Source organism: Homalodisca vitripennis, chromosome 2 (genome assembly GCF_021130785.1).
Source record: "Homalodisca vitripennis isolate AUS2020 chromosome 2, UT_GWSS_2.1, whole genome shotgun sequence".
Lineage (NCBI taxonomy): Eukaryota > Metazoa > Arthropoda > Insecta > Hemiptera > Cicadellidae > Homalodisca > Homalodisca vitripennis.
The window spans coordinates 92,410,815-92,432,301 of NC_060208.1; the positions used below are offsets into that span (position 1 = coordinate 92,410,815).

Here is a 21,487-nt window from a genome sequence, read left to right on the forward strand (position 1 = left end):
AACAAAACTATATATATATATATATATATATATATATATATATATATATATATATATATATGTATATATATAAATTCCGAATTGAAATTCACTTGAAATTAACGGCGTTAAAAGATTTGTTTCAAAGAAAATATTCTAAACAGGCAAATTATAATAAAACTCTCATACAAAGTCTTATTTCTTCTGGAATCCTGAAAGTATATATTACTTGGTACCGAAATCCATTGGATAAGTCCTCTATCCAGTCATCACTTGCTTGACATGTGTAGTTGAACTGTTACCTCTCTCTCTCTCTCGTACTCTGTCTACCAGACAGATCCGTGGAACTCCACGTGCCTCCTCTTGTGCTATAGTTTAAAACTAATGACACTTGTTTAACCTCTACTAAGGATAACCGACGTTCCAAGAAGTCACAGTGGTTCACTTATCTTCTTATTGGTAAATTACCGTCCGGTCCTCAGTGGGTTATTGGCCACAGCCTGCTTGATGTCGTCCTCTCGTTAACGTATCAAGAGCTGCCAACATGCTACCAACTCGCATGGTGTTCCGCTGCAGTTTTATACTATTGACACTTTCTTGTAAGTATCGTAAAAATAATAATTACATGTCACATTGTAAATTTATATAAGTTTAAAAAGTACGTATTGAAATTATTTAATAATTCAATTTTAGTTTTTTGCTTTAGGTTTTAATACATATTCACATATATAAATAATCCTCTGCTATAAATTTGGAATGATAAGCTTTCCAATAAGTGTCGCATGAACAGAATCTTGTTTCTGAATGTGATTGATCTGATCCTTACAGTGTCTATATAAACTGAAGTTCAAATCATAACACTGCTTAAGTTGGTACTATTGTTATCAGAGTAAATAAAAAGGTTTGATGTTTGAATCAGGTAAAAGTCGTCTTTCACAACACTGATAACACAAATTTGACAGTTATGTACTACAAATAACAATTAACTGATTGTTATTGTACATTAAAGTCAATGATGAATTGGTATGTAAAACATTTATTTATTTACATATTTAAAAATATTATTGAATGTTTGGAAATGTATCCTGTGATCAAAATGTGATTAGAATTGTCTGTTACTACACTCTACAGTCGGAAATAATTAACTGTGCCAGAATATTTTGTCTTATCACTTAAATGTATCCTCTGCGTTTTCTGCCAGTGGCAGTAGTTAACAACATAGGTGTTGGAAGAGACGAGAAGGAAATGGCTACGTTGTCTACCAGTAGAAGTGGTGAGCAATGTGATCGTTGGGAGAGATGAAAGAGAAGGGGCCACGTTCTTTGCCAGAGAAGTGGCTATGTCGTCTACTAGTGATATTGACCAGTGTAGTGGCCGCAAGAAAATATGGAAGAAAAGTGGCTTCATTATCTGCCAGAGGAAGTGATCAGTGGCGTGGTTGTTAGAAGAGATGAAACGGAAGTGGCTGCTTTGTTTGCCAGTGGCAGTGGACAGCGAAGTTGATGTCTTTTACAAGTGCAATTTTACTAACCAGTATTGTTTAGCTTTTGTGTTCAGGACTTAAATTCTGCTTTCCTAGTCGTGAGGCAACTGTGTATGTTACTCGATGGAATGGCAATAATGTTAATATACGGTTATGAGGTAACAGGAGAATTTGTGCAGGAAATAAGGGTTAATATAGTTATAATAGCAGTGGATTTTAAAATACAGCTCAACGTGGTCAGAGAAATGACTCCAATGTCACCTCAGGGTGAGAGACAGAGTTAGTGTTTAGTAAGACGTAGAAGAGTGTGGAAAACATAACCATGCACAGGCTTAGTATAAAAAATCAACTAAGGGGTGAGAAAAGTTTGATTTTTGTTAGGTGTGATGACCATGAGTATTTGAAGCCTCTCCAGACAGTCGATGACAAACTCGTATTATTGTGTCACTGTACTTACTATAGCTGCTGCCAAACAAATTGATGTAAGGGTTTAAATTTGTGTGTGAACACGTTGTAACGTGTAAAATTTATATCTCGAGATCAATATTAAAAATAGCAAACAACGGAACTGTAGAAGTCCCGATTTCTGTCTGTAATGGAACTGACCCTAATATAGTTTTATTACACTGAGGGTACGCCTCAGAGCGAAGCTGAAGGATTTCCAGGCTAGAAATCTATGCAAAGCTATGGACATTAAATCTTACATTACGTTATTCGATTAGTAAATATTAATTTTGTTCGATTATTGACTGATATTGGTTTTGTTGAATTTTATGGCCGAATAGTAATTTAAAACATTTCCTAGATTGGTGTAAGGGCTTGGAGCACAAAATAGCTGCAGAAGATGACATTTTACTTAGAGACGAGGAGGCTGAAGGTAAGTGAACTATTCTATACCAATACCGATTTAGTTTTATCAAAGTGTCCCATACATTGTTTGCCATCGTTATATGTTACAAAAGGTATAATACAACGTTTGGAGGATTGAAATCTATCCTCTTCGTCAGGCGGGGGAGGTATTAGTACATACAAAGTTTATCCCACTTTCATCCGTGCTGGTGTGATGTGCGATTGAGTTTCTCATACTCGTGACTTTCTTCAGTGACAACGCCTGGACTAGACTTGACCCAACTTTTGGGTAAGTTTCAACCCTTTGATTTCCCTTCTTTTCTTCTTTCTGTTCTTTATCGTTGTATGTACTAATTAATACCTCCTCCACTTGACGAAGAGGATAGGTTCCAATCCTCGAAACGTTGTGTTATACCTTTTTTAACATATAACGATGGCAAAAATCCGAAATCCTGTTATCCTGTCATTCCATACTAGTCTTCTCAAAGCAGTGCAGTAGTTTGGGCAGTTTATGTATGGGAAACATAAACGCGTATAATTAATTAAATATACACGTAATGTTTGAAATTTCGGTAGTATTACATTAATATTTAAATACAAAAACGTAATATGAACATAAATCTGTTGTTCCTCTGGAGGTTATACTAGAGGAAACACGCTAATGCGATAAATAAAATCCGTATCAGTGAGAGAAATGAAAGTGATCAGTCAAGCGAGAGTTGCTGACGTCATTATTTCTTAAGAAAGATCTTTTCATCCATTTAAAGACTCATCTTCTCAGTCATCATTATCAGTTGAGACCCTTCTTGAAGTGATAAATTGTTTTCTATTTGATTGATAACAATTTAGATCCTGGGTTCTCTTAATTGTATCCTCTATACATTTAGTGTAAGAAAATACAATATAAAGTTATCTTATACTATACTAATGATATATCGTAATTGGACTGTTAACGAAACTTTTTTGACAATTATTAAGGTGCTTAACAGTAATGTTATATATTTTTTAAATTTTTACTTATTTGTGCGTATCTTTTAAATCCCGAGTTGTAGAATGTATTATATGTGTAGCCTATAGTCTGAATAGTACCATCCCTCCTTACCCGCCACTGTTTATGACTAACAGTCGCGAATGATTCCTCGTAGGAAAGCAAAATTACTTTCTTGCCTGAATAACAGGTAAAGTTCAAACTTAAATTTAAACTAACATAGAATAGAACTTAATGATACTTACGCGTAGGACACACTTCATTAAGTTTAGATAGATTTAATGACTTTTTTTAAAGATTATGGATTTAAATGTTTAAGTCATCATGCAGCTGTTGTGTAATAACAATTAAAAATTTCTTGAATGGAAACGCAAGGGAATTAAGGTCTATAATAATTATAACCATCAAGTAATTATGCCTAAAATGAAGTCTAGTTAAACTCTTAATGACATTTTAAAATAACTTCAAAATTGTATTATTTATAAATTGAAAACAAATTTGATGTACGAGGAGATAGAAATACTACAGACGATGGGAGGGGAACATTTTGAACACTTACTTAGATCACAGGTACTTAAAAATTGGTTTTTACTTGCAATACTTAATAATATAACAATTGTTCAATAGTTTTAAAATGCAAATAGCTTTAACTACTGAATGAATCCACCTTTTGAAATCCGGTTTGCGGCATTGTACTTTGTTAAGTACGACCTTTAATTTGATACCAAACTTGACCTATGCAGCTATTTAAGAATTTTGTCTGACTCCTTGTGGACCGTCCCCCAAAGGGATTATCCGGTCGGTAATTGGACAGATGTGTGCGTTACTATCACCAATAAGCACGTGTGAACTTTGTTATTTCTTTCTATTGTAGTTCAAAAATTAAAAAAAGAGGTTCCAGACTTAATTGTAACCCTGTATAGTTTACAAGGATCATTTCAAACTAAGGTTTGTGTTCTCATTCTATTGCAGTGCTAAGGGACCGGGTTCCCCCCTGTTCCATCTATAAAATTCATAGTACGATTATTTAGATAGGGTTTTCATACGTGCATAAAAACAATTCTTGAGTGAGTTACTTACACCGTGCTTCACTAATGCATAAAAAGAGTAAAGAACATTTGTATTCATATAAATCAGAAAGTAATATAATCAGACCGTAATTACATTATATTGCAAAACAGGCTACTTTATCTTAGAGGTTTTGGTGTTAAAGATCAACAGATCAGCAAATAGATAAGACAGATTTTACTGGCATCGGAATTATTTACTATTCTTCGAAATAATATAATATTTATTTAACATCAAATCAAGGTGGTAAGAGGGTAATATAAACAAATGCTTAGTTTGCCATGGTGACGATCCTAATTATTCACGTCTGCATATTCCTTTTTGGAATGTATTTATTATGTTGACAGTATACAAATCAGTACAAGTGAATATTTAAATAGCTGCATGCATGTGTTTTGTTGCAGTTAAATCTTGTGACCACTGGCTTATTACAATTTCACGTTTTAATTACTAAAAGGTGCTCCCAATTGTTTTAGATATATTAGAATTTGAAGCCAATAATGTACCGTATGCTAGAGTCTCCAATCCATATTTGCAGACATTCACATATATTTTTATTTTGTAACTGACGTAAATAATGTAATATTAAAATATACTTAAAATTATTTTACAAACTGTTATTATAGGTTTAGTATTTTCATATCAGGCATCTTGCACAATGTAAAAATGTCTAGGTCTTTCAGAACCATTCCATAATAGCTTTGCTTGATAAATTGTTAAGAAGAAATAAAACCAAATCAGATAGATGCATTACGATTGCAGGTACTTAAAAGGCGTGCTGCAGGGATCATTACTTAATCCAAAATTATATTTTAACCTTGTAAATAAACTAACAGACAAACTTTATTTTGAGAACCAGAAATTTACTAAGACCAGCAGTATTTGACAGTCTTCTCTACAAGTACTGATAAAAAGCAACGGTGTTTTAGTTATACTTCTTAAGAGTACTACAAACTGTGTAGTTATTATATGGTTATTTAAAGTTGACTTCTTATCATAATTTATTTGACCGAATAAAACTAATAGTAGGATGAGGGTTCCGATGACATTTAGGAATAATCTGTTTGTACAAAGTAAAGAATATTACCAAACTCTTGCCTAAAGCGTAGCTAACTTCCTTTGCTAAACTCAAACAGAGCTTATAACTGAATTTAAATACAACATAAATAAAAAGGGGTGTATTTTCCAGCGTTATGGTCCTCATAAGAAACGCCGTCAGTCCATATCTGTTATTTATCTGGTCTAAGGGTATTTTATTACAGATTATGCAACGGCTATTAAACATAGGAAACTTGCTTCAGTAAATCTTTTCTCAAGTAAAGGAGAAGTATGTTGTTTGTATGACAACATTATTGGTACCTTTTATATATTTGAGACTACAATGAGGAATACGGTGGACTGCTATAACAGGTTAGATGCAAAATAGGCCAGAACAACTGCAGTGTCTTATTTAAGATTGCATTTTGTAGTACAACATTTAGGTAATACTATTAATAGTATCCTTGATTATAAGAATTATTCGTATAGAACACAATGGTAGTACTCAAGGGCAACTGCCTAGACGTACGTTGACGCAAGAGTCTGTTCTAGATAAACCACTATGTTCCAATCACATCCACAAATTCTACAGGCAGATGAAGTGTGAACCGGAGACTACACCGGGGGCAAGGTGTCCAACCAGCTACAAGTGCCGTAAGTCAACTCTTACTACTACATATAAAACTGGAATTCAAAAGTCGCAAGGGTTAAACATGTCCTTACCAGTGTCGCAATCTAGTGGCGAGCGCAGGTTATTCTTACTATGCAATCGCAATCAGGTCAGTCATTCCAAGACTCCTCAAGTAAACTGAAATTTCCAACATTTCTACGTATATAAGCTATGGTTGCTTTTCTGCTAGTTGAGGCTAGTTGTGATCATGCCAAATTCAGTTTTAATAACAGTACTTGGCAAAATTAGGTCTTCTTATAACGTATTGAAATTCTTTTCATTCATGCTGATGTATCAGTTTTTAATGATAACGTTGAGTGTTTCTTTCCCGTTAAATTGTATGTAAAATCGTGGGAAAGCACAAAAAATATGTTTATGGTCTCAAGCTCTACCATGGGATGGTTTGTCGCATTATATCAGGATAAGCTCTGATAATAGTTTATTAGTGTGTGAAAACCGGTTTCAAACCGGAATTCTTGAAGTTAAAAGATGCTCTTGACCTTAAAAGTTGTCTAGAACAGCTGATAGACACGAAAACGTAACGCAATATTAACTGTAAGTTTTAAACCTTGTGGTCAATAAAAGTAAATACACGAAAACAGGGGTGGAATTAGGAATATAATAATAGCCAGGATATTAGTACGTCCAACTTTGGCAACTTTAAATTAACTAAAATCCAACCCTTAGATCACTGGACTAAGTTACTAAAATTTAACAGCTCCGATGGCCATTATTTATTATTCAGAGATATTCGTATGGCGCAATAAAACATATAATGTTTATTCCCGGAAGAAACCGAGACATAAGAGCTAAAGTTATTAAACACTCCAGTCTCTGAGACGATAACATTTCGCAAAACGTAATCGGGCATAACTATAATACGATGCTATTAGAAACATTGAAAAAAACCAGGGTCAAGACCTGATTATTCTGATACTTCATCTACATTATGGCTTATAAGTTTCTCAACTCCGTTTACTTGAAAAACTGTGGAATGCGCTAATATTTATAGCTTTATAATAGGAATATTTGGTAGCGAGTAACAATGTTTTCAGCTAGGTGTGTATGACATGATTGGAGCTCGTCCAGACAAATATGGTAGCAGTTGATTTGAATTTTAACCAAGTAAAAGTCCCAAAATTGAATTCAAATGGATACATATTTAACTAAACATTTTGAGATAGGCATATTTGGACGGAGTGAATTCAAGTGCAATAGGGGTTTCGGAGGAACCTCTGTCATCAAGTCAAGATACAAGTAAATGCATTTGAGCCTAACATAACTAGCCAAATAACCTAATGTGATTTAACTAGGAAAAAGAGCAGTACAAAATTATCTTCAAGCAACAAAATTTTACGAATTTCATGAAGACGGTTATATTTAGTAAAGAGAGATCGATTCCATAAGCGAAAAAAATTGACAATCGATTAGAAACATTTTATTGATTTAACTTAATATACGAGTTCTTTTACGTTTAGATTATGAAAATGATAAAATGATCTCCATTAGGTCTCCCTACTCTGCTTACACTATTCCTTTCTAGTGGTTGAGGTTTGACCTGCAATAGCATAGCCCCTAAAGTTACCATAATTGAGATCTAGGTAATAGTAGATCCTACAACCACAAGATGTAGATCTATTCTATGGGATCTCTCTCTCTCTCTCTCTCTCTCTCTCCACTCGTCCTGAATATCCTTTCATTTCAGAATCCACGAAAGATATGTCTTAGTTTGAAATAGGATTAGTATTTTCCCCAGCCTTTAGCTCCAAACATACATGTACAAACAATCGTAAGAGGTTAGACGTGTTTTAATTATATGGTCTCCCAGGAAGGTTTACGTGTGTTATTACCTGAAATGCAACGGTTTTTTAGCTGGATCCGCTCTTTGCGCAAACTTCGTTTTCATCCATTACTCCAATTACAACAATAACAGCCATAATGAGTTTTCTCCTTTTCTAGCTACTCTGGAGGGGCGAAAGAATGACTCCTGTTATTATGATAACAAAGAATATCCGCTGGGAGCTAATCTGACTCTGGACTCAGCGGACTTTCACAACCCCTGTATACAAAGTTGTCAGTGTGTGAAGGTGCTAGAAGAGTAAGTAGGCCAAGTAGTATGTGAATACTTCCTTAAGAGAAACTGGTATTATTAAGAGGTTCTAGTTTAACTACAGTAAAAGTAGTTACAGTATATGTTCTTAATAACATTATAAAATGTATACCCTTAAAATTATAACATATATTATATAAACATATTATGTATATATATATATATATGTTACCGGCAATGTGTACAATTCAGGCATTGTATGGAATACCTAGGCATTGTATACATTGCCGAGTGAATCCAGGCAAAGTATGAAATAAACTCATTTCTTAACAATTGTACAAACTTTGCCTAGGCATTGTGTATAATGCCTAGGCATTATATAGAATGTCGAACGTTTTGCAGGCAAAGTATAAAATGAACAACATTGTTAAAAATTGTTTATTGCAAATAACAAACATGAAATGTATTAAACATAGGATCTGAAAATCCTCATATTTTACTAGAGTAAAATTTAAAAGTGAAATATTAATTTAAGAAATTACTTGTTACAGCAGGAAAGAGAACTATGGCACTTCGAGTTGCATTTTCGATTGTTTTTAACACAAGCACATTGTTTGGTTTGACATTTAGTTTTGCAAGTGCATCTCACAAATCCTTGGCCGCTTCCTGTTGACTGAGCTGTTGCAACGGTACGAAGTCCTGTTTCTTGATCAGGCACGTCTTCTACTCGAACTAGGCTTTTTTGGCAAACTGTAAACTGTAACCTTGCGTACAGTTGTTTCAAAACTCCGTTGGCGGTCCCTAATTTGCAAAACCCATCTTCTGTCGTATCCATGACCACTGCCAGAATATTTCTCAAGTCACCTCTTCCTTTGTCAACGTCAGGAATTGGAACACGAACAGTGACTCCTTTGGTGACGGGGGGAAACTTTTTATCGGAATTAGCTTTCATCTTCTTAGCTTGTTTTTCAAGACAAGCTTTTGACCTCGTCCTCTCTTTATCAATATTTTCCGAATTAAAACAAGGGAAACACAACAGGGGTTTTTCAGTATCATCACACCCCTGAATTGAATGGCCACATGAAATATGTATGTCCGCTAAACATTTTGTGCAGTTTTGTTTCTCATTAGTTTGCTGCAAACAAACGCTACACATTTGTAGAAGGCTAGAACTGACCGAGACATCAACGGTTGCCTCATTAACTTCTGAAGTGTTATGATCGGTTTGGAGTGGAGGTTCTAGACTTGACATTGTTTGTGTTTCTGTTGTGTGCATGTTATTAACCACTCTTTCCAAATCTTCTTCGCTCTTAATGGAATCCAAAATGTCTCGAGGCAGAGAAGATGTTGTAAGACCGACCTTTACTTTACAGCCGAAGAGAGCCTCATAGGGCGTTCTTTTGATTCCTGAATGTAAGGCTCTATTTTTCATAAGTTGCACAAATCTCAATCCCTCACTCCAACGGTCAGTTTTTTCATCTTCCATCCAAGTCGAAATCATGTTTTCAATATCTTGGTTTGCACGTTCTACACTACCCTGACTTTTAGAATGACGTGGTTTGCCATGAACGATTTTTAACGTAGGCCAATGATCTTTTAAATTGTAAACTATTTTGTTTGCAAACTCCCTTCCATTGTCTGACTGCAATATACTTGGTGCTCCAATGAGAGTAAAAATATCAACTAGGTGATATGCTACTTCCTCAGCGGTTTTAGTTTTGAGAGGTTTAAGAATCACAAATTTTGTCAAATGATCCTGATAGACCATTATGAACTTAAACTCCCTGTCGGGCTGTGACTGGAAATCAATTAAATCTACTTGACAACGAGAATTAAATTCTGATGAAATCAGGGGCTTTACTACCACTCCTCTTTTCGAACCCTTTTGTTTCTTCTGACATAGCTCACACAAACTAATATATAGCTCAACATCATGACGTGTAACATTTTTGTACTTAATATCTAGCTCTTTTAACATTCGATCTCTTCCACCATGACCAATAGCTACATGAGCTTCATGGAGAACAGTAAATAAATCTGAATCGTGGACATAAAATTTTACAACACTGTCTCCTTGTTTTAATGGGTGTATTAGTTTTTGCACATTTTCTACGATCATTACATCATACCTGTTGAGTAGCCAGTAGTGACGAGGTTCCTTTCTGGGCTTGGCCTTGGCATCTTCGACCTCCAACACCAGCTTCTTATAGTCGTCTTCAGTCAAAAAAACACTATTTTTAGCACTTGCATTCCGAATTTTTAAAGTTCGGCACTAAAACGAAGTTTCATTAGCGATAAACGATCACTAGAACTACTGATACTACTGTTCACTTGTGACATTTTCAAGCAACAATACAGTGGCATGACAGAACAGAACTGAAGCGTAGGCCTAGCACAATACTGTGGCGTGACGGAACAGAACTGAGAGCAGCGTTATAGCGGGGATGGGCGGGGGGAGTAGGTGAGGCAAGCACGTTGTAACTTGAAAACAATGGAACAGACAGATTTTTAACTCTGCCTGAACTCCAGCAGGCATTCTATAGAATGCCTAGGCAAAGTATGAAATGTTTAAAATTTCACACTTTGCCTGCTTACTTTTGGCAATGTATAGAATGCCTAGGTATTCTATACAATGCCTGATTTTACACTTTGCCGGTAACATATATATATATATATATATATATATATATATATATATATATATATATATATATAAGTTTTAATGAAAATGGCATTACACTATTGTAGTTACATTACTGTGTTATCTAATACTCTTTTAATTGCATGTATTTAACTTTCAGTAAATAATTGCCACAACACCTTTCATCATATCTTCTAAGTGATAATTATAATATATTACAATTGTTTCGTATAGTATTACCATAACAAACTTGTAGTTCGTCTATACGTATGTCAGTAATCTCATATCCCTCACTAAAGTTTCACTAGAAGCAGCTGTTACAGTCTAAACAAAAGTGCAAACAATTCCCAGAGTATAGAGTGATTCTGATAAAAGTGCGCATTTGTATACGGATGGATAAAGGTTTTAGCCACTGTATTTATGTAGAGAAAATACGCTAATAGGAAGGCAACTTATCTTTAGGCATCGGTTCTGTATGATATTTGTTCGTTTCCGTCGTTTTTCAAACAACTGTTTCCGTTCTTATCCGTTTCTCTGGGCTTCTAGATATATATTTCCTACTCACTTTCTTGTGTTTTACAGTTGAGTTTAAATGACATTTAAAGCTTGTTTAAATGACTACGAATGTGATGTTGGATTTCCTTGTCGAGCAGTATCCAAGACATTACTTTTGTAGATATGTTCCCATCCACTGTCCTGCGAGATTTCCATTATCTTATCTCCCTTGACATTTTATTTTGGGTCTACTTATAAGATTTATTGTACACTAGTAGAAAATGTAGAGATACTCATTGCACGTATTGGTCACTGCATCAACTGAAGTAGGGAAATATTCCTAATTTTGTAAATAATAGAATAGCAATCAGTGTTGTGAAGAACTCGGCTTTGCATCAATGCAAAACACGAGGAATTTTTACTGTAATAATTGTTCTTTTTTAGTACGTTTGATGAAGTTATGTTTGGTATGTTTGATTTGATTATAAATAAGCATAAAATCAAATTTTGATAATAAAGATTTGCGCTTTCTACATAAATCTCTAAGTGGGTTATAACACAATATTAGTAACCTCAAGTTTATTGTTATTACAACCTTATTTATCCATGAATTAAATGCGCACTTGTACCAGAATCACTCTGGTTTTATTGCTGTTATGTATGTAAGTATGAAATAAGGAATTTTACATGTACCATACGCCAAAAGGTTTCAAAGTAATTAGAAATATAAATGAAATATCCGCCTAAAAATGTTTTGAATATTATTTCTTCATATTGTGTTTTTTCTGCCAATTTAAAGAGCAGGTTTCCGATGTTCGGCGAGGGAACAAAAGTGTGAAGCACTGCCACCAGGCTGCAAACGTCTCCCATTTCAAAGTTCCTACCCCTGTTGCCATAGAGCTGTGGCCAGTTGCAATAAAGGTTAGGTAATATAAAGATGTATGTATACATGTCGTAGACATACCATGGATATAATTAGCTTTCAAACCATGGTTGGTCCATAAATTCCGTAATGCACATATTTATGAATACACTATATTAGTAGTGTGAGATAAAAACATTAAACGTAATCCTAAACAACTATAAAAATAGAATGCTAACTGTTTAAGTAATGCTGCAATTATTTATCAACACAGTTTTGCTATATTTTTCAGGAGAGAAAGTCAGATGTAAATACAATGGAATCACCTACGATGAAGGATCCAAGTTCTACCCGGTGGCTGATTTTACTTGTATACAATGCGTCTGTGCAGCGGGATTCAATGGTATGAGTTATGAAGGAAGTTGTATACCTGTATTATGACAATATCATATAAGGTAGTATTATCAAAATTAACTAATTTTTGAAGCGATTACTTCTTTTAGCGGACTGCGGATGTATGTTTTGCATAAGAGAAAAACTGTGGGTTCGCGTCACGGAACGTAACGTCAAACTTGTTCGTTCTGTATCCACTAGGGGTGGAACTATCGCGGCCTTTTTGTTGTCGATAAGGCGTTTCTCCATTCAGTGGCTATCCAGGCGTTATGAGAGCTTACTGTCACTCCTTGTTGAAGTGACTACTTCTTATGGCGTGCTATGGATATATATTTTACACGAGGGAAGCATTTTCGTTTCGCCTCACGCATGTTTATGTTTTCCAAATGCTTTCAAAGTAGAATGATAACTTTACCGAAACGTAAACAAACCGTTATATAAACATCTTATATGAACTAACAAAAGTTGACGTCAATGAAAAATCTGTAAGGACAGATTAAGAGGAAAATATAAATCACAATATCAATGTGATAAGGAAATTAACGAAACGCTTCTCTAATCTAGTAGTGTTTTACAATGATTTGTTTACAAAGTGTTAAATCATTTTACTCCTATTATTATTGACCAATGTGTTTTAAATATCACATAATCCGAGTCTATCCCTGCTTCTGCAGACTTTCCTTGGTTATAGGATTTTTCAGATTAGGTTACATAAGCTCCAATTTAAAAGCTGTCAAAATGTACAAAACCAATTCATACGCTTCTATTAGTAGCAATCTTGACTTTAACACACTAAACAACTTCCAACACCAAACATTCGTTACAAAATACTAAAATGTTTGGTAAAATACTGGTTTAAATAAATTTACGAACTAATAATTTATTATTAATAGTTCCAATGTAAAATGATTGACTTACTGCATTAACAATCAGATTTTAATAACACATTTTGCTAAAGAAACGTCACAACCTTTAATGGACTTTTTTAAACATACATAAATTTTAGCAATATAAAAAGATAGAAACATAGGTACCACGGGATATAGAACAACAATAGAATCAAAGGATATTTAGCAAGGTTTTATTCCAGAGTTTTTATTTCTTATTTCAGTAATTAACCCATAATGTTTTAGAATATGATGACAGTGACAATGAAGTAATTATTACGGAAATACAAGATTGTAGTGAAAATGTTACCGACCAAATTGTAAAAACTAATATAAACAATAATAAACAAATGTATGAATATTAATTACTTTCATATTTATATGTCAGTGATAATTGTAATATATTAAATGCAAAATATATATAAAAAAATTATATAAAATTAATATAAAATTTTAAACTTATTAAATAAAATAATAAAGAATTGGGTATCTCATATTGTTTTAAAATATCAAAAATAACCATTTAATTATTAGGAAACATACTTTTTCAAGACATATATTTCACAGCCAGTTATAAAAAGTAGTCCCTCCTGTCGGTCAGTCCTGCGACCGCCGCCCCGCTCCATTTTTATTTAATACACTTATAATAATAATTACATTATATATTATGTAAAAAGTACCCATTTTATTGTTAAATATAATTTAAATTACATTTACCAGCCAATTCGTGAATGCACACGTTATTTTCTAAAAGGACCATATTAAAACTTACTGTTCACAGCAAATAAAACTCCCAAAAAGATGATATTATATCAAACAGAGTATTAACAAACAGACCACATACGAGTAGTTCTGAAACTAATAATGCGCCCGTTTGACCGTGAAGTTACACAATAAACAACAATGAACGTAAGACAGAACAAAAACTTTGCTTTCAGAAAGTGTATGAAGCTCTGGCTTTCCTGATGGAAAACTTTATTACATTCATTCTACTTACCGGCACTTTATGTAATATAAACTTTTGAACTCTGAGTTAGGTATGATGTATCGTAGTAAAGATAAAGATAATGATGTTGCAGTGATGATATTTTATTACCGTCAATCAACAGTTTCAATATTAACTTGTACTAAAATATTCGGTAAGGAACAACATTTTTAGAAAATAAAGTACCAGTGATTTTATCATATCTAGCCGATTAGTTTTAGTAGTTATGAGACGTATCATTAGATAGAATACGTCAGTTTACACCTACCGTATATTAGTTGTGCTAATGCTCATTATTGATTTAATTTGTAGCACTAAAAAAAGTTGATTCTGTAATTTAGTTCTTACCTGCAAAAAAGCTACCAAAGAAGGCTGTTGGGTACATTTGCTTTCACGTGCGATAGCTTACGAATAACACTCCAGTAAGATGGTCGTACATGGTTACAACAGAAATTTACTTATACTAATCACACCATCCAGTAATACATATGTCACACTATTATATATGTATAAAATAATACGAAATATACAGTAAAGATAACGTTTTTATGTTTATTGCCATGCTGGTTGCTATGCACAGGAGAGCTCAGCGCATGTTGTGCGGAGATGGGTGACGGTGGCTTTATATGATGTAATTTGACGGTAGTATAAGGTCAGTTTTTCATCCTTAATACATAACAGGGTAACCTGCTGAAATACATCTTTAGGTTTAGAAAGGAAATATAGAGAACGATGTGGTTAGAAATCTTTTAGAGTTTCGATACCGACTCAATGGTGCCTTTTACCTCTAATTGGTGACTTTTTTTTCTTTTTTTTGTGAGTGACACAACAGTAATTCAGAATTGGAACATCCAAATGTATATATTTTGGGTGGTAATTACATTTAACACCAAAACTGATATTTAATTCATTTTTACGAGGTCAGGACAACACAAGAAATTATATCGTACAATATCTCGTCGTTCTATAGAGTACATTGAATATGTGTTGAATGTTATTTAAATAGGAGGAAAAGAAGTCTTGTGATTTTGAACATCAATTTCTTATCAAAGAAGAGTTTCGTCTTTAGTATACGTACTAACATAGTCTGAAGTAGACCCCGAGGTTACAGGTATAGCTAGAAATTTTTTAAGTTAATTGGAGTACAAGAACGAATGGAGATTTTACTTATTTTATATAAAGAGTTTTGCATGATTAAGACTTACAAAAGTAAATGTAGATCTTATGAGAGGTAAGTCTGTTTTATTCACACATGAACATAGTTTTAAGTAAGGAATACATTTTTTATAAGTGTTGCTTGTTTGGACCTCAGAGCATGCATGCCTTTTCATTGCTCCGGAGCTCTTCAGATCAGGTGTTGTTGGTCAGCGGGATTGTTGTTATGAAGAGTTAATTGGATCTTTATTAAAATTTAACATAATGAGATTTATTTTTAATAGTTTATGCGTAGAAATTGAGAAGGTACTCTTGTTTCAGGTTCTATATCTCCACCTTACTGCCAGCAGTTCCCATGTGTCCCGGAGCTGCAGACCGTAGCATCTGCCATGTTCACGCGCGGCTGTATCCCAGCGTACATGCACATGGGTGGCTGCTGTCCTATTTCATTTCGCTGTCGTAAGTAAGCAATGCCGATATTATATTGATACGCAATAATATTGTAAATGATGTCTTATAAATAAGTTTTTGTGTATGTAAAGAAAAGGAAACAGTAATGAGCCCCTTAAATAACACACTGGGCAAAATAGAATTGCAGCTATATTTAGTACATAATTAGTACTGTGCTTTTTTTAAAGAGAAAACTAACCGCACTCTTAGGGTTAGGCTGTGACTCTCTGACTGAGAGTTAATTGGTTTAATTCCCCTAACAGACAACAAATATTTACAAAATTGATTACTTGGCAATCGTAGAACCACTTCATAACATAAGTTAAAATAGTAGTTTGTTCATAATGTTCATGTAACTACAATTATCATGTTCTTTTATTCTGTTATTCTTACATAACTAAACTAAACTAAAATCATGACAATGGTATAAAATAAAACAATACCACAGATTAGTAATCTACAAATTTAATAAACTAGTCAGGGTTTATGGTCATTGGAAGACAATCTTAGAGGAATTTGACTCATAAATAATAAAATAGTAACTAAAAAAATGGATTGCAGCAACTTCGAACGCAAGAAGATTTAGTACATTTGTAATTTGGTTTTCAAGATACTTCAACTGAGTCAAAAATACAATTAAAATGTAAGTGATCCATTAGATAGGGTAGCATACATTCATTGAACAGTATCATACATATTGACAGTCTATGCACTGCAGTACGTTTATGGTTGTAAACTAAAGGCCAGACCCCGCTGTGCTGTATCGGCAGCCAACTGTGTGACAGGGAGGGTTACATAATACATATATTATATTGTCGCCATCTTGTTTCGTAATGAAACTAACTAATTTAGTACTTGCTGTTGGGTTCAAAGAAGTGGTAAGCACCCTTATAAGGGCGTTTTAATGTTTGAAATTTTATTTATAATAACACGAACACCAATTTGGAACAATATACAAGTTTTCAGATTATGAGAATTCTTTAGTAGGAAAGCCAAAAAGTTCAGGTCGTCCAACCAAGGTATATTGAGCTCGATCTTGAAACATACATTACCAACTACAGTTATTCTGAATTAAGTTACATTTACTTCCGTAGATTTGTTATGGACAGCCATACACATGTCATATTTTATGGAGGCTGCCAATTGCAACTGTGCCACCATTGTTATTTCTATTTGATTTCTGCATTAAATGAATAGGGAATTCACCTACCTTTTGTGACAGTTAACAATACGATTTTAGAATTTAAAAATATGGCTACCATTTTTCATTATGGTGACAATCTATGAACTTTTGAACGGGACATAATATATTTTCTTGCAATTTTGTGGCGAAAAACAACATATTAAAAGTTTTATTTTTGAAAGTTTTCTCTTTTTCTTACTCGCTTAGGACTCGTATAATAGCCTACTAAAGATTTTGCAATAAAAAACCGTTGTGTGAGTAATTTCAATAGTAAAAAATTCAATTATGTTATTAGTAAGTGGATTAGTAGTACCTTGGTCAGGTTCAGTAACTACCCAATGTCCAACATAGCCGACATCCAAGTCATGTCGTATGGGAAAATGGATGGCTTTATATTTTTGAGCCATTGTAGATAGAGCATTAAAAATTTACTCATCATTACTATAAGTAAATATCTATATTTTGAAGCAATTAAGGAATGGCATATGAGTCAGAAGAACTTTTAAATGAGAGTCTATACTCACTGTAACTCAAATGTGCCTATAGTTCTAATATTGTATCGTTAGGTGTAAGAGAGGACTTAATAGTCCTAACCTCGCCAATTGAATATGTTTTACGTTGTATTCAATAAAGACATTTTTCATTTAATTTCATTTAATTTCACTGTAGCAGCCTGAAACTACAGAAAGTAGCCATCTTGTAAAATCTTCTAGGTCTTAGGTTTATAATGGTTAAAACATAAATATTGTACAGGACATATTTTAAAAAACCTGTTATAAACCTACTTTAATTCATAAACTTGTAAATATTTGCTCATACAGTTCTATTAACTGGTTGGCTTCATTAACATTGTAATATGAGATTTTTACAGTGGCTTAAGAAAAAAGGGTACTGTCATGAGCCTAATTAAATGAACCTTTATTTCCAAAATAAACCGGAAAAATTACAAACCAAATTCAACTATAGGATAGGAAATATCTTACACTGGGAATATATTATTACAAGGGTCAGAATTATATGCTTTTTGATTGGAGTAGATTTTCAAGACCTGTATATATCTAACATAATATTATAAATACTAAAGTGCCTTTGTTTGTTTGTTTTGTCTCTACGCGTAAACTATTCTTCCGATTTAACTGATATTTTACATGAACATTCTTACGGTTCCTGGTATGAATATAGGACTAATATTATTTCGAAAATACCTTCGGGCTACGCCCCACTGGTCTTTAAAGTAGCGAAAGCCCCTATCTTGATCTCTGAAGTTTTGAAATATTAATAGAAAGTGCCTGTCAAATGTTATCTATATAAAACTATTTCTTTACTTTCAATTTTTTTACATTTATAGTAAGTAAATTGCCTAAGGAGTAACCATGATTTATCACGCCGTTTTAGATTTCAGCGATTAGGTAAGTAATCATCTACCTTAGAAAATGTCATAAAAGATGCTTTGTCAGAATTACTAAGCTAGATGAAAGTTCGCTTGGCAGTGCTTTAGAACAAATGTACAAATTCTAGATCTAAATGTTCTAAAATATTTAAAAACTTTTATTACAAATTTAATAACAGAAATAGCTGTGATATATATTTTATTGATCGGGAAACAAGGCAAAATCAACTATGAAACAAACAATATTAGACACGAAGTAAATTATAATGACCAAAAATATGAACTTTTTGACATATTGTCTTGATTGTGGCAACATGGCAAACTCAAAATTGGCGTCGGAAATATAATTCACTCGGCCAACGCTTACTAAATTGTGTGCAAAGCAATGTGTAACTGCTAGCAGTGCAGATATAAGAGATAATATAGTATAACTGTTACCATACATTTAAATACTGTTATGAGACCTAAATATTAGTGGTGTGTGTGTGTGTGTGTGTGTGTGTGTGTGTATGTGTGTTATTGTCGGAAAAGAGGTAAAATCAGCTACAGGACAAAAAATACTAAGATTAGAGTAAATTACATTGAACATAAATATACACTTTTTGATGTATTTTCTTTATCGTTGGAAAATGCAAATTCAACATTGCGTCGAAAATTTAATTGACTCCAGAAGTGCTTATACAGGTGCAAAACCCACGAAATTGCCTCCGAAATCGCGGATATATATATCCGGTCACCTGTGACCGGACTGAATTGGTAAACAGAACTAATTGAATTACTGATTTGCAGTTCGAGTTAATTTATATTGATTTTATAGTTTGGTTATAAGTTTTACTTATCTGCTTTGTATTTTCTAGCCAGATCGACTGACAGCATAATTAAGGCCTATGTAAAGCCCATGGAGAGCATATCAGGTAAGTTATTTGTAGAACAAACATGATTTTAAATAATCTATTACAGTTTTATACAAGATACTAGTTTAATGTTCTAGGGTAAATAAAACATATTGATTTAAGTTACGGGAAAGGAACATTATATTAACATGTTATTTTTAAAATGAGTATCTACTCTGTCCAATTTGTGTTTATTACTTTTAGTTAAACACATAACAATAAAAACAATATTTCTGGCATTATTCATTATTTTTTCACTTACATTCAATTAATATCTAGAGATGAATTCCTAGGTGAGGGTTTGAAGAGTTTTCGTGTAAATAATCCTTCTAACTATTAGAGATGAATTAAAATCCAGAAAAAAATTCCTATGTGGGTATTTAAGGAGATTTGGTGTAGCCTACATAATTCTTCGAACCATAGTAATGCTAGTATAGTTGAGTTTGAAGAAAATTATTATATTCTTTTTTTTGGTAAAGTAAATATTTTCTAAAGTAAGCTCCAAGTGAGTTTATTTGGGTTTCTTTGAATTTTATATGGGCCAACTGTTTTAGCTGTTTACCTTAGTTATGCTCAGCAGATAGACATAGAAAATTAGTTGTGCGTCTTAGAACACTGTGAGAATCAGAATTTACAGTTTAAAAACTAAAAGGTGGACTTTCAAATTGTCTATTAGCCCTATAAATTTAGTACAATACATTTTTTAGACATTTTTACGAAATAAAATTTAAATTTGGAAATGGTGAAAAACTGACAAACGTATTTGAGGTAACTCCAAATATTAAATTTTTCTTAGAATGGAAAAACAAATTTTAAATTCTCTTCCTATGTGTTTGCAAACATTTATATAGATTTTTATTACAATTCAGTCAATTCCGTAAAAAAGAATTGCTTCTATTATATGTTGAACTTTAACTACATTTATCATTTATAGTGGAACTTAGTCAATTTTTAAACTGAAAGAACCAATAAATAGTGTTAATTATCCAAGATTTAGAATTGAAAGATCGTTTGACATGTATTTGTATGTCAAAGGATCGGGAAAAAACTGTACTAGCAAGAGTTTCGTATTGAAAATATGCTAATCATAAAATAATTTTGTAATTTTGTGTCTGGATCATACATATAAACCACATATTTTAGGTTTAATGTATTTGTATACATAATTTCGTCCGTTTGCAGAATTAATTTTCTCAGTGAAGTGAATAACTTAATATATTATATTTATTTTCCCAGGGAAGGTCTGCAAGTTCGGTAACCTGACCTTGGAGATAGGAGACCGACTGTCGACCTGGTACATGCCCGGAGGGAGAGGTAGAGAGACAGTCTGTTACTGCCTAGTTCCACCACTAGCCTCCTGCCTTGTTCGTTTCCACGTCACTCCGGAACAACGTATGGCGCTTTCAGAGGGCGAACTGCTTGGAGACGCGACATAGCAGTTCGTTCTGGCCCTCGGGATCGAAGTGTGGGAGAGAAAACGACTATGCTGAATACATTAGTACTGTGATTTTTAAGATAAATCGAAATGAAAACATTGGACGTAGCAAGCAAATATTTTAAAATCTCCTTTACCTACCGTAAATTTTACGTCATATGATGAACTTCAGGCAAATATGAGGGTATATTAAGGAGATGCAACTTAAAAACTATGTTCAAGCCAGCTCTAAGAAGACCTTAATCGTATTATGGTATTATTTCCAGAAATATTTTTTTATTTACTTTTAAACGCAGGCTGTGAGTTTACCTTCTTAATATCATCTTCTTAATACATTTCACTCATGGCTGATAATGCAATTTTTTTACGTCGTGGTGGAATCCCTGTTAACTGCCAGCATAGTCCTGCCTCTCGTATTGCACGAGTAAAAAGACCCACTGGCAGTGAAGAGACTAGGGTTCTGTCTGAAAAATGCAACATTCTTAAGCTCACAAGGGACAGAATTTTTTTAAGTGAATTAAAATGGGGTCTGTATGGTTCTCGGATCTTAAGCGTTAGAACAGGTTTAATGCACCACTTCTGCATTCTAAAAA

The 21,487-nt window shown here is 33.4% G+C and overlaps 1 protein-coding gene across 1 annotated transcript; it reads left to right on the top strand.

Moving 5' to 3' along the window:
• Nucleotides 1-423: 423 nt before the first annotated feature.
• LOC124354351 (kielin/chordin-like protein) lies at nt 424-20,995 on the top strand. Its single transcript, XM_046804734.1, has 9 exons — nt 424-578; nt 2,268-2,339; nt 5,958-6,059; nt 8,035-8,173; nt 12,061-12,182; nt 12,416-12,526; nt 15,865-16,002; nt 19,424-19,480; nt 20,696-20,995. The coding sequence occupies exons 1-9, from the start codon at nt 524-526 to the stop codon at nt 20,893-20,895; spliced, it is 996 nt and encodes a 331-aa protein (XP_046660690.1). The 5' UTR covers nt 424-523; the 3' UTR covers nt 20,896-20,995.
• The last annotated feature ends 492 nt before the right edge of the window (nt 20,996-21,487 follow it).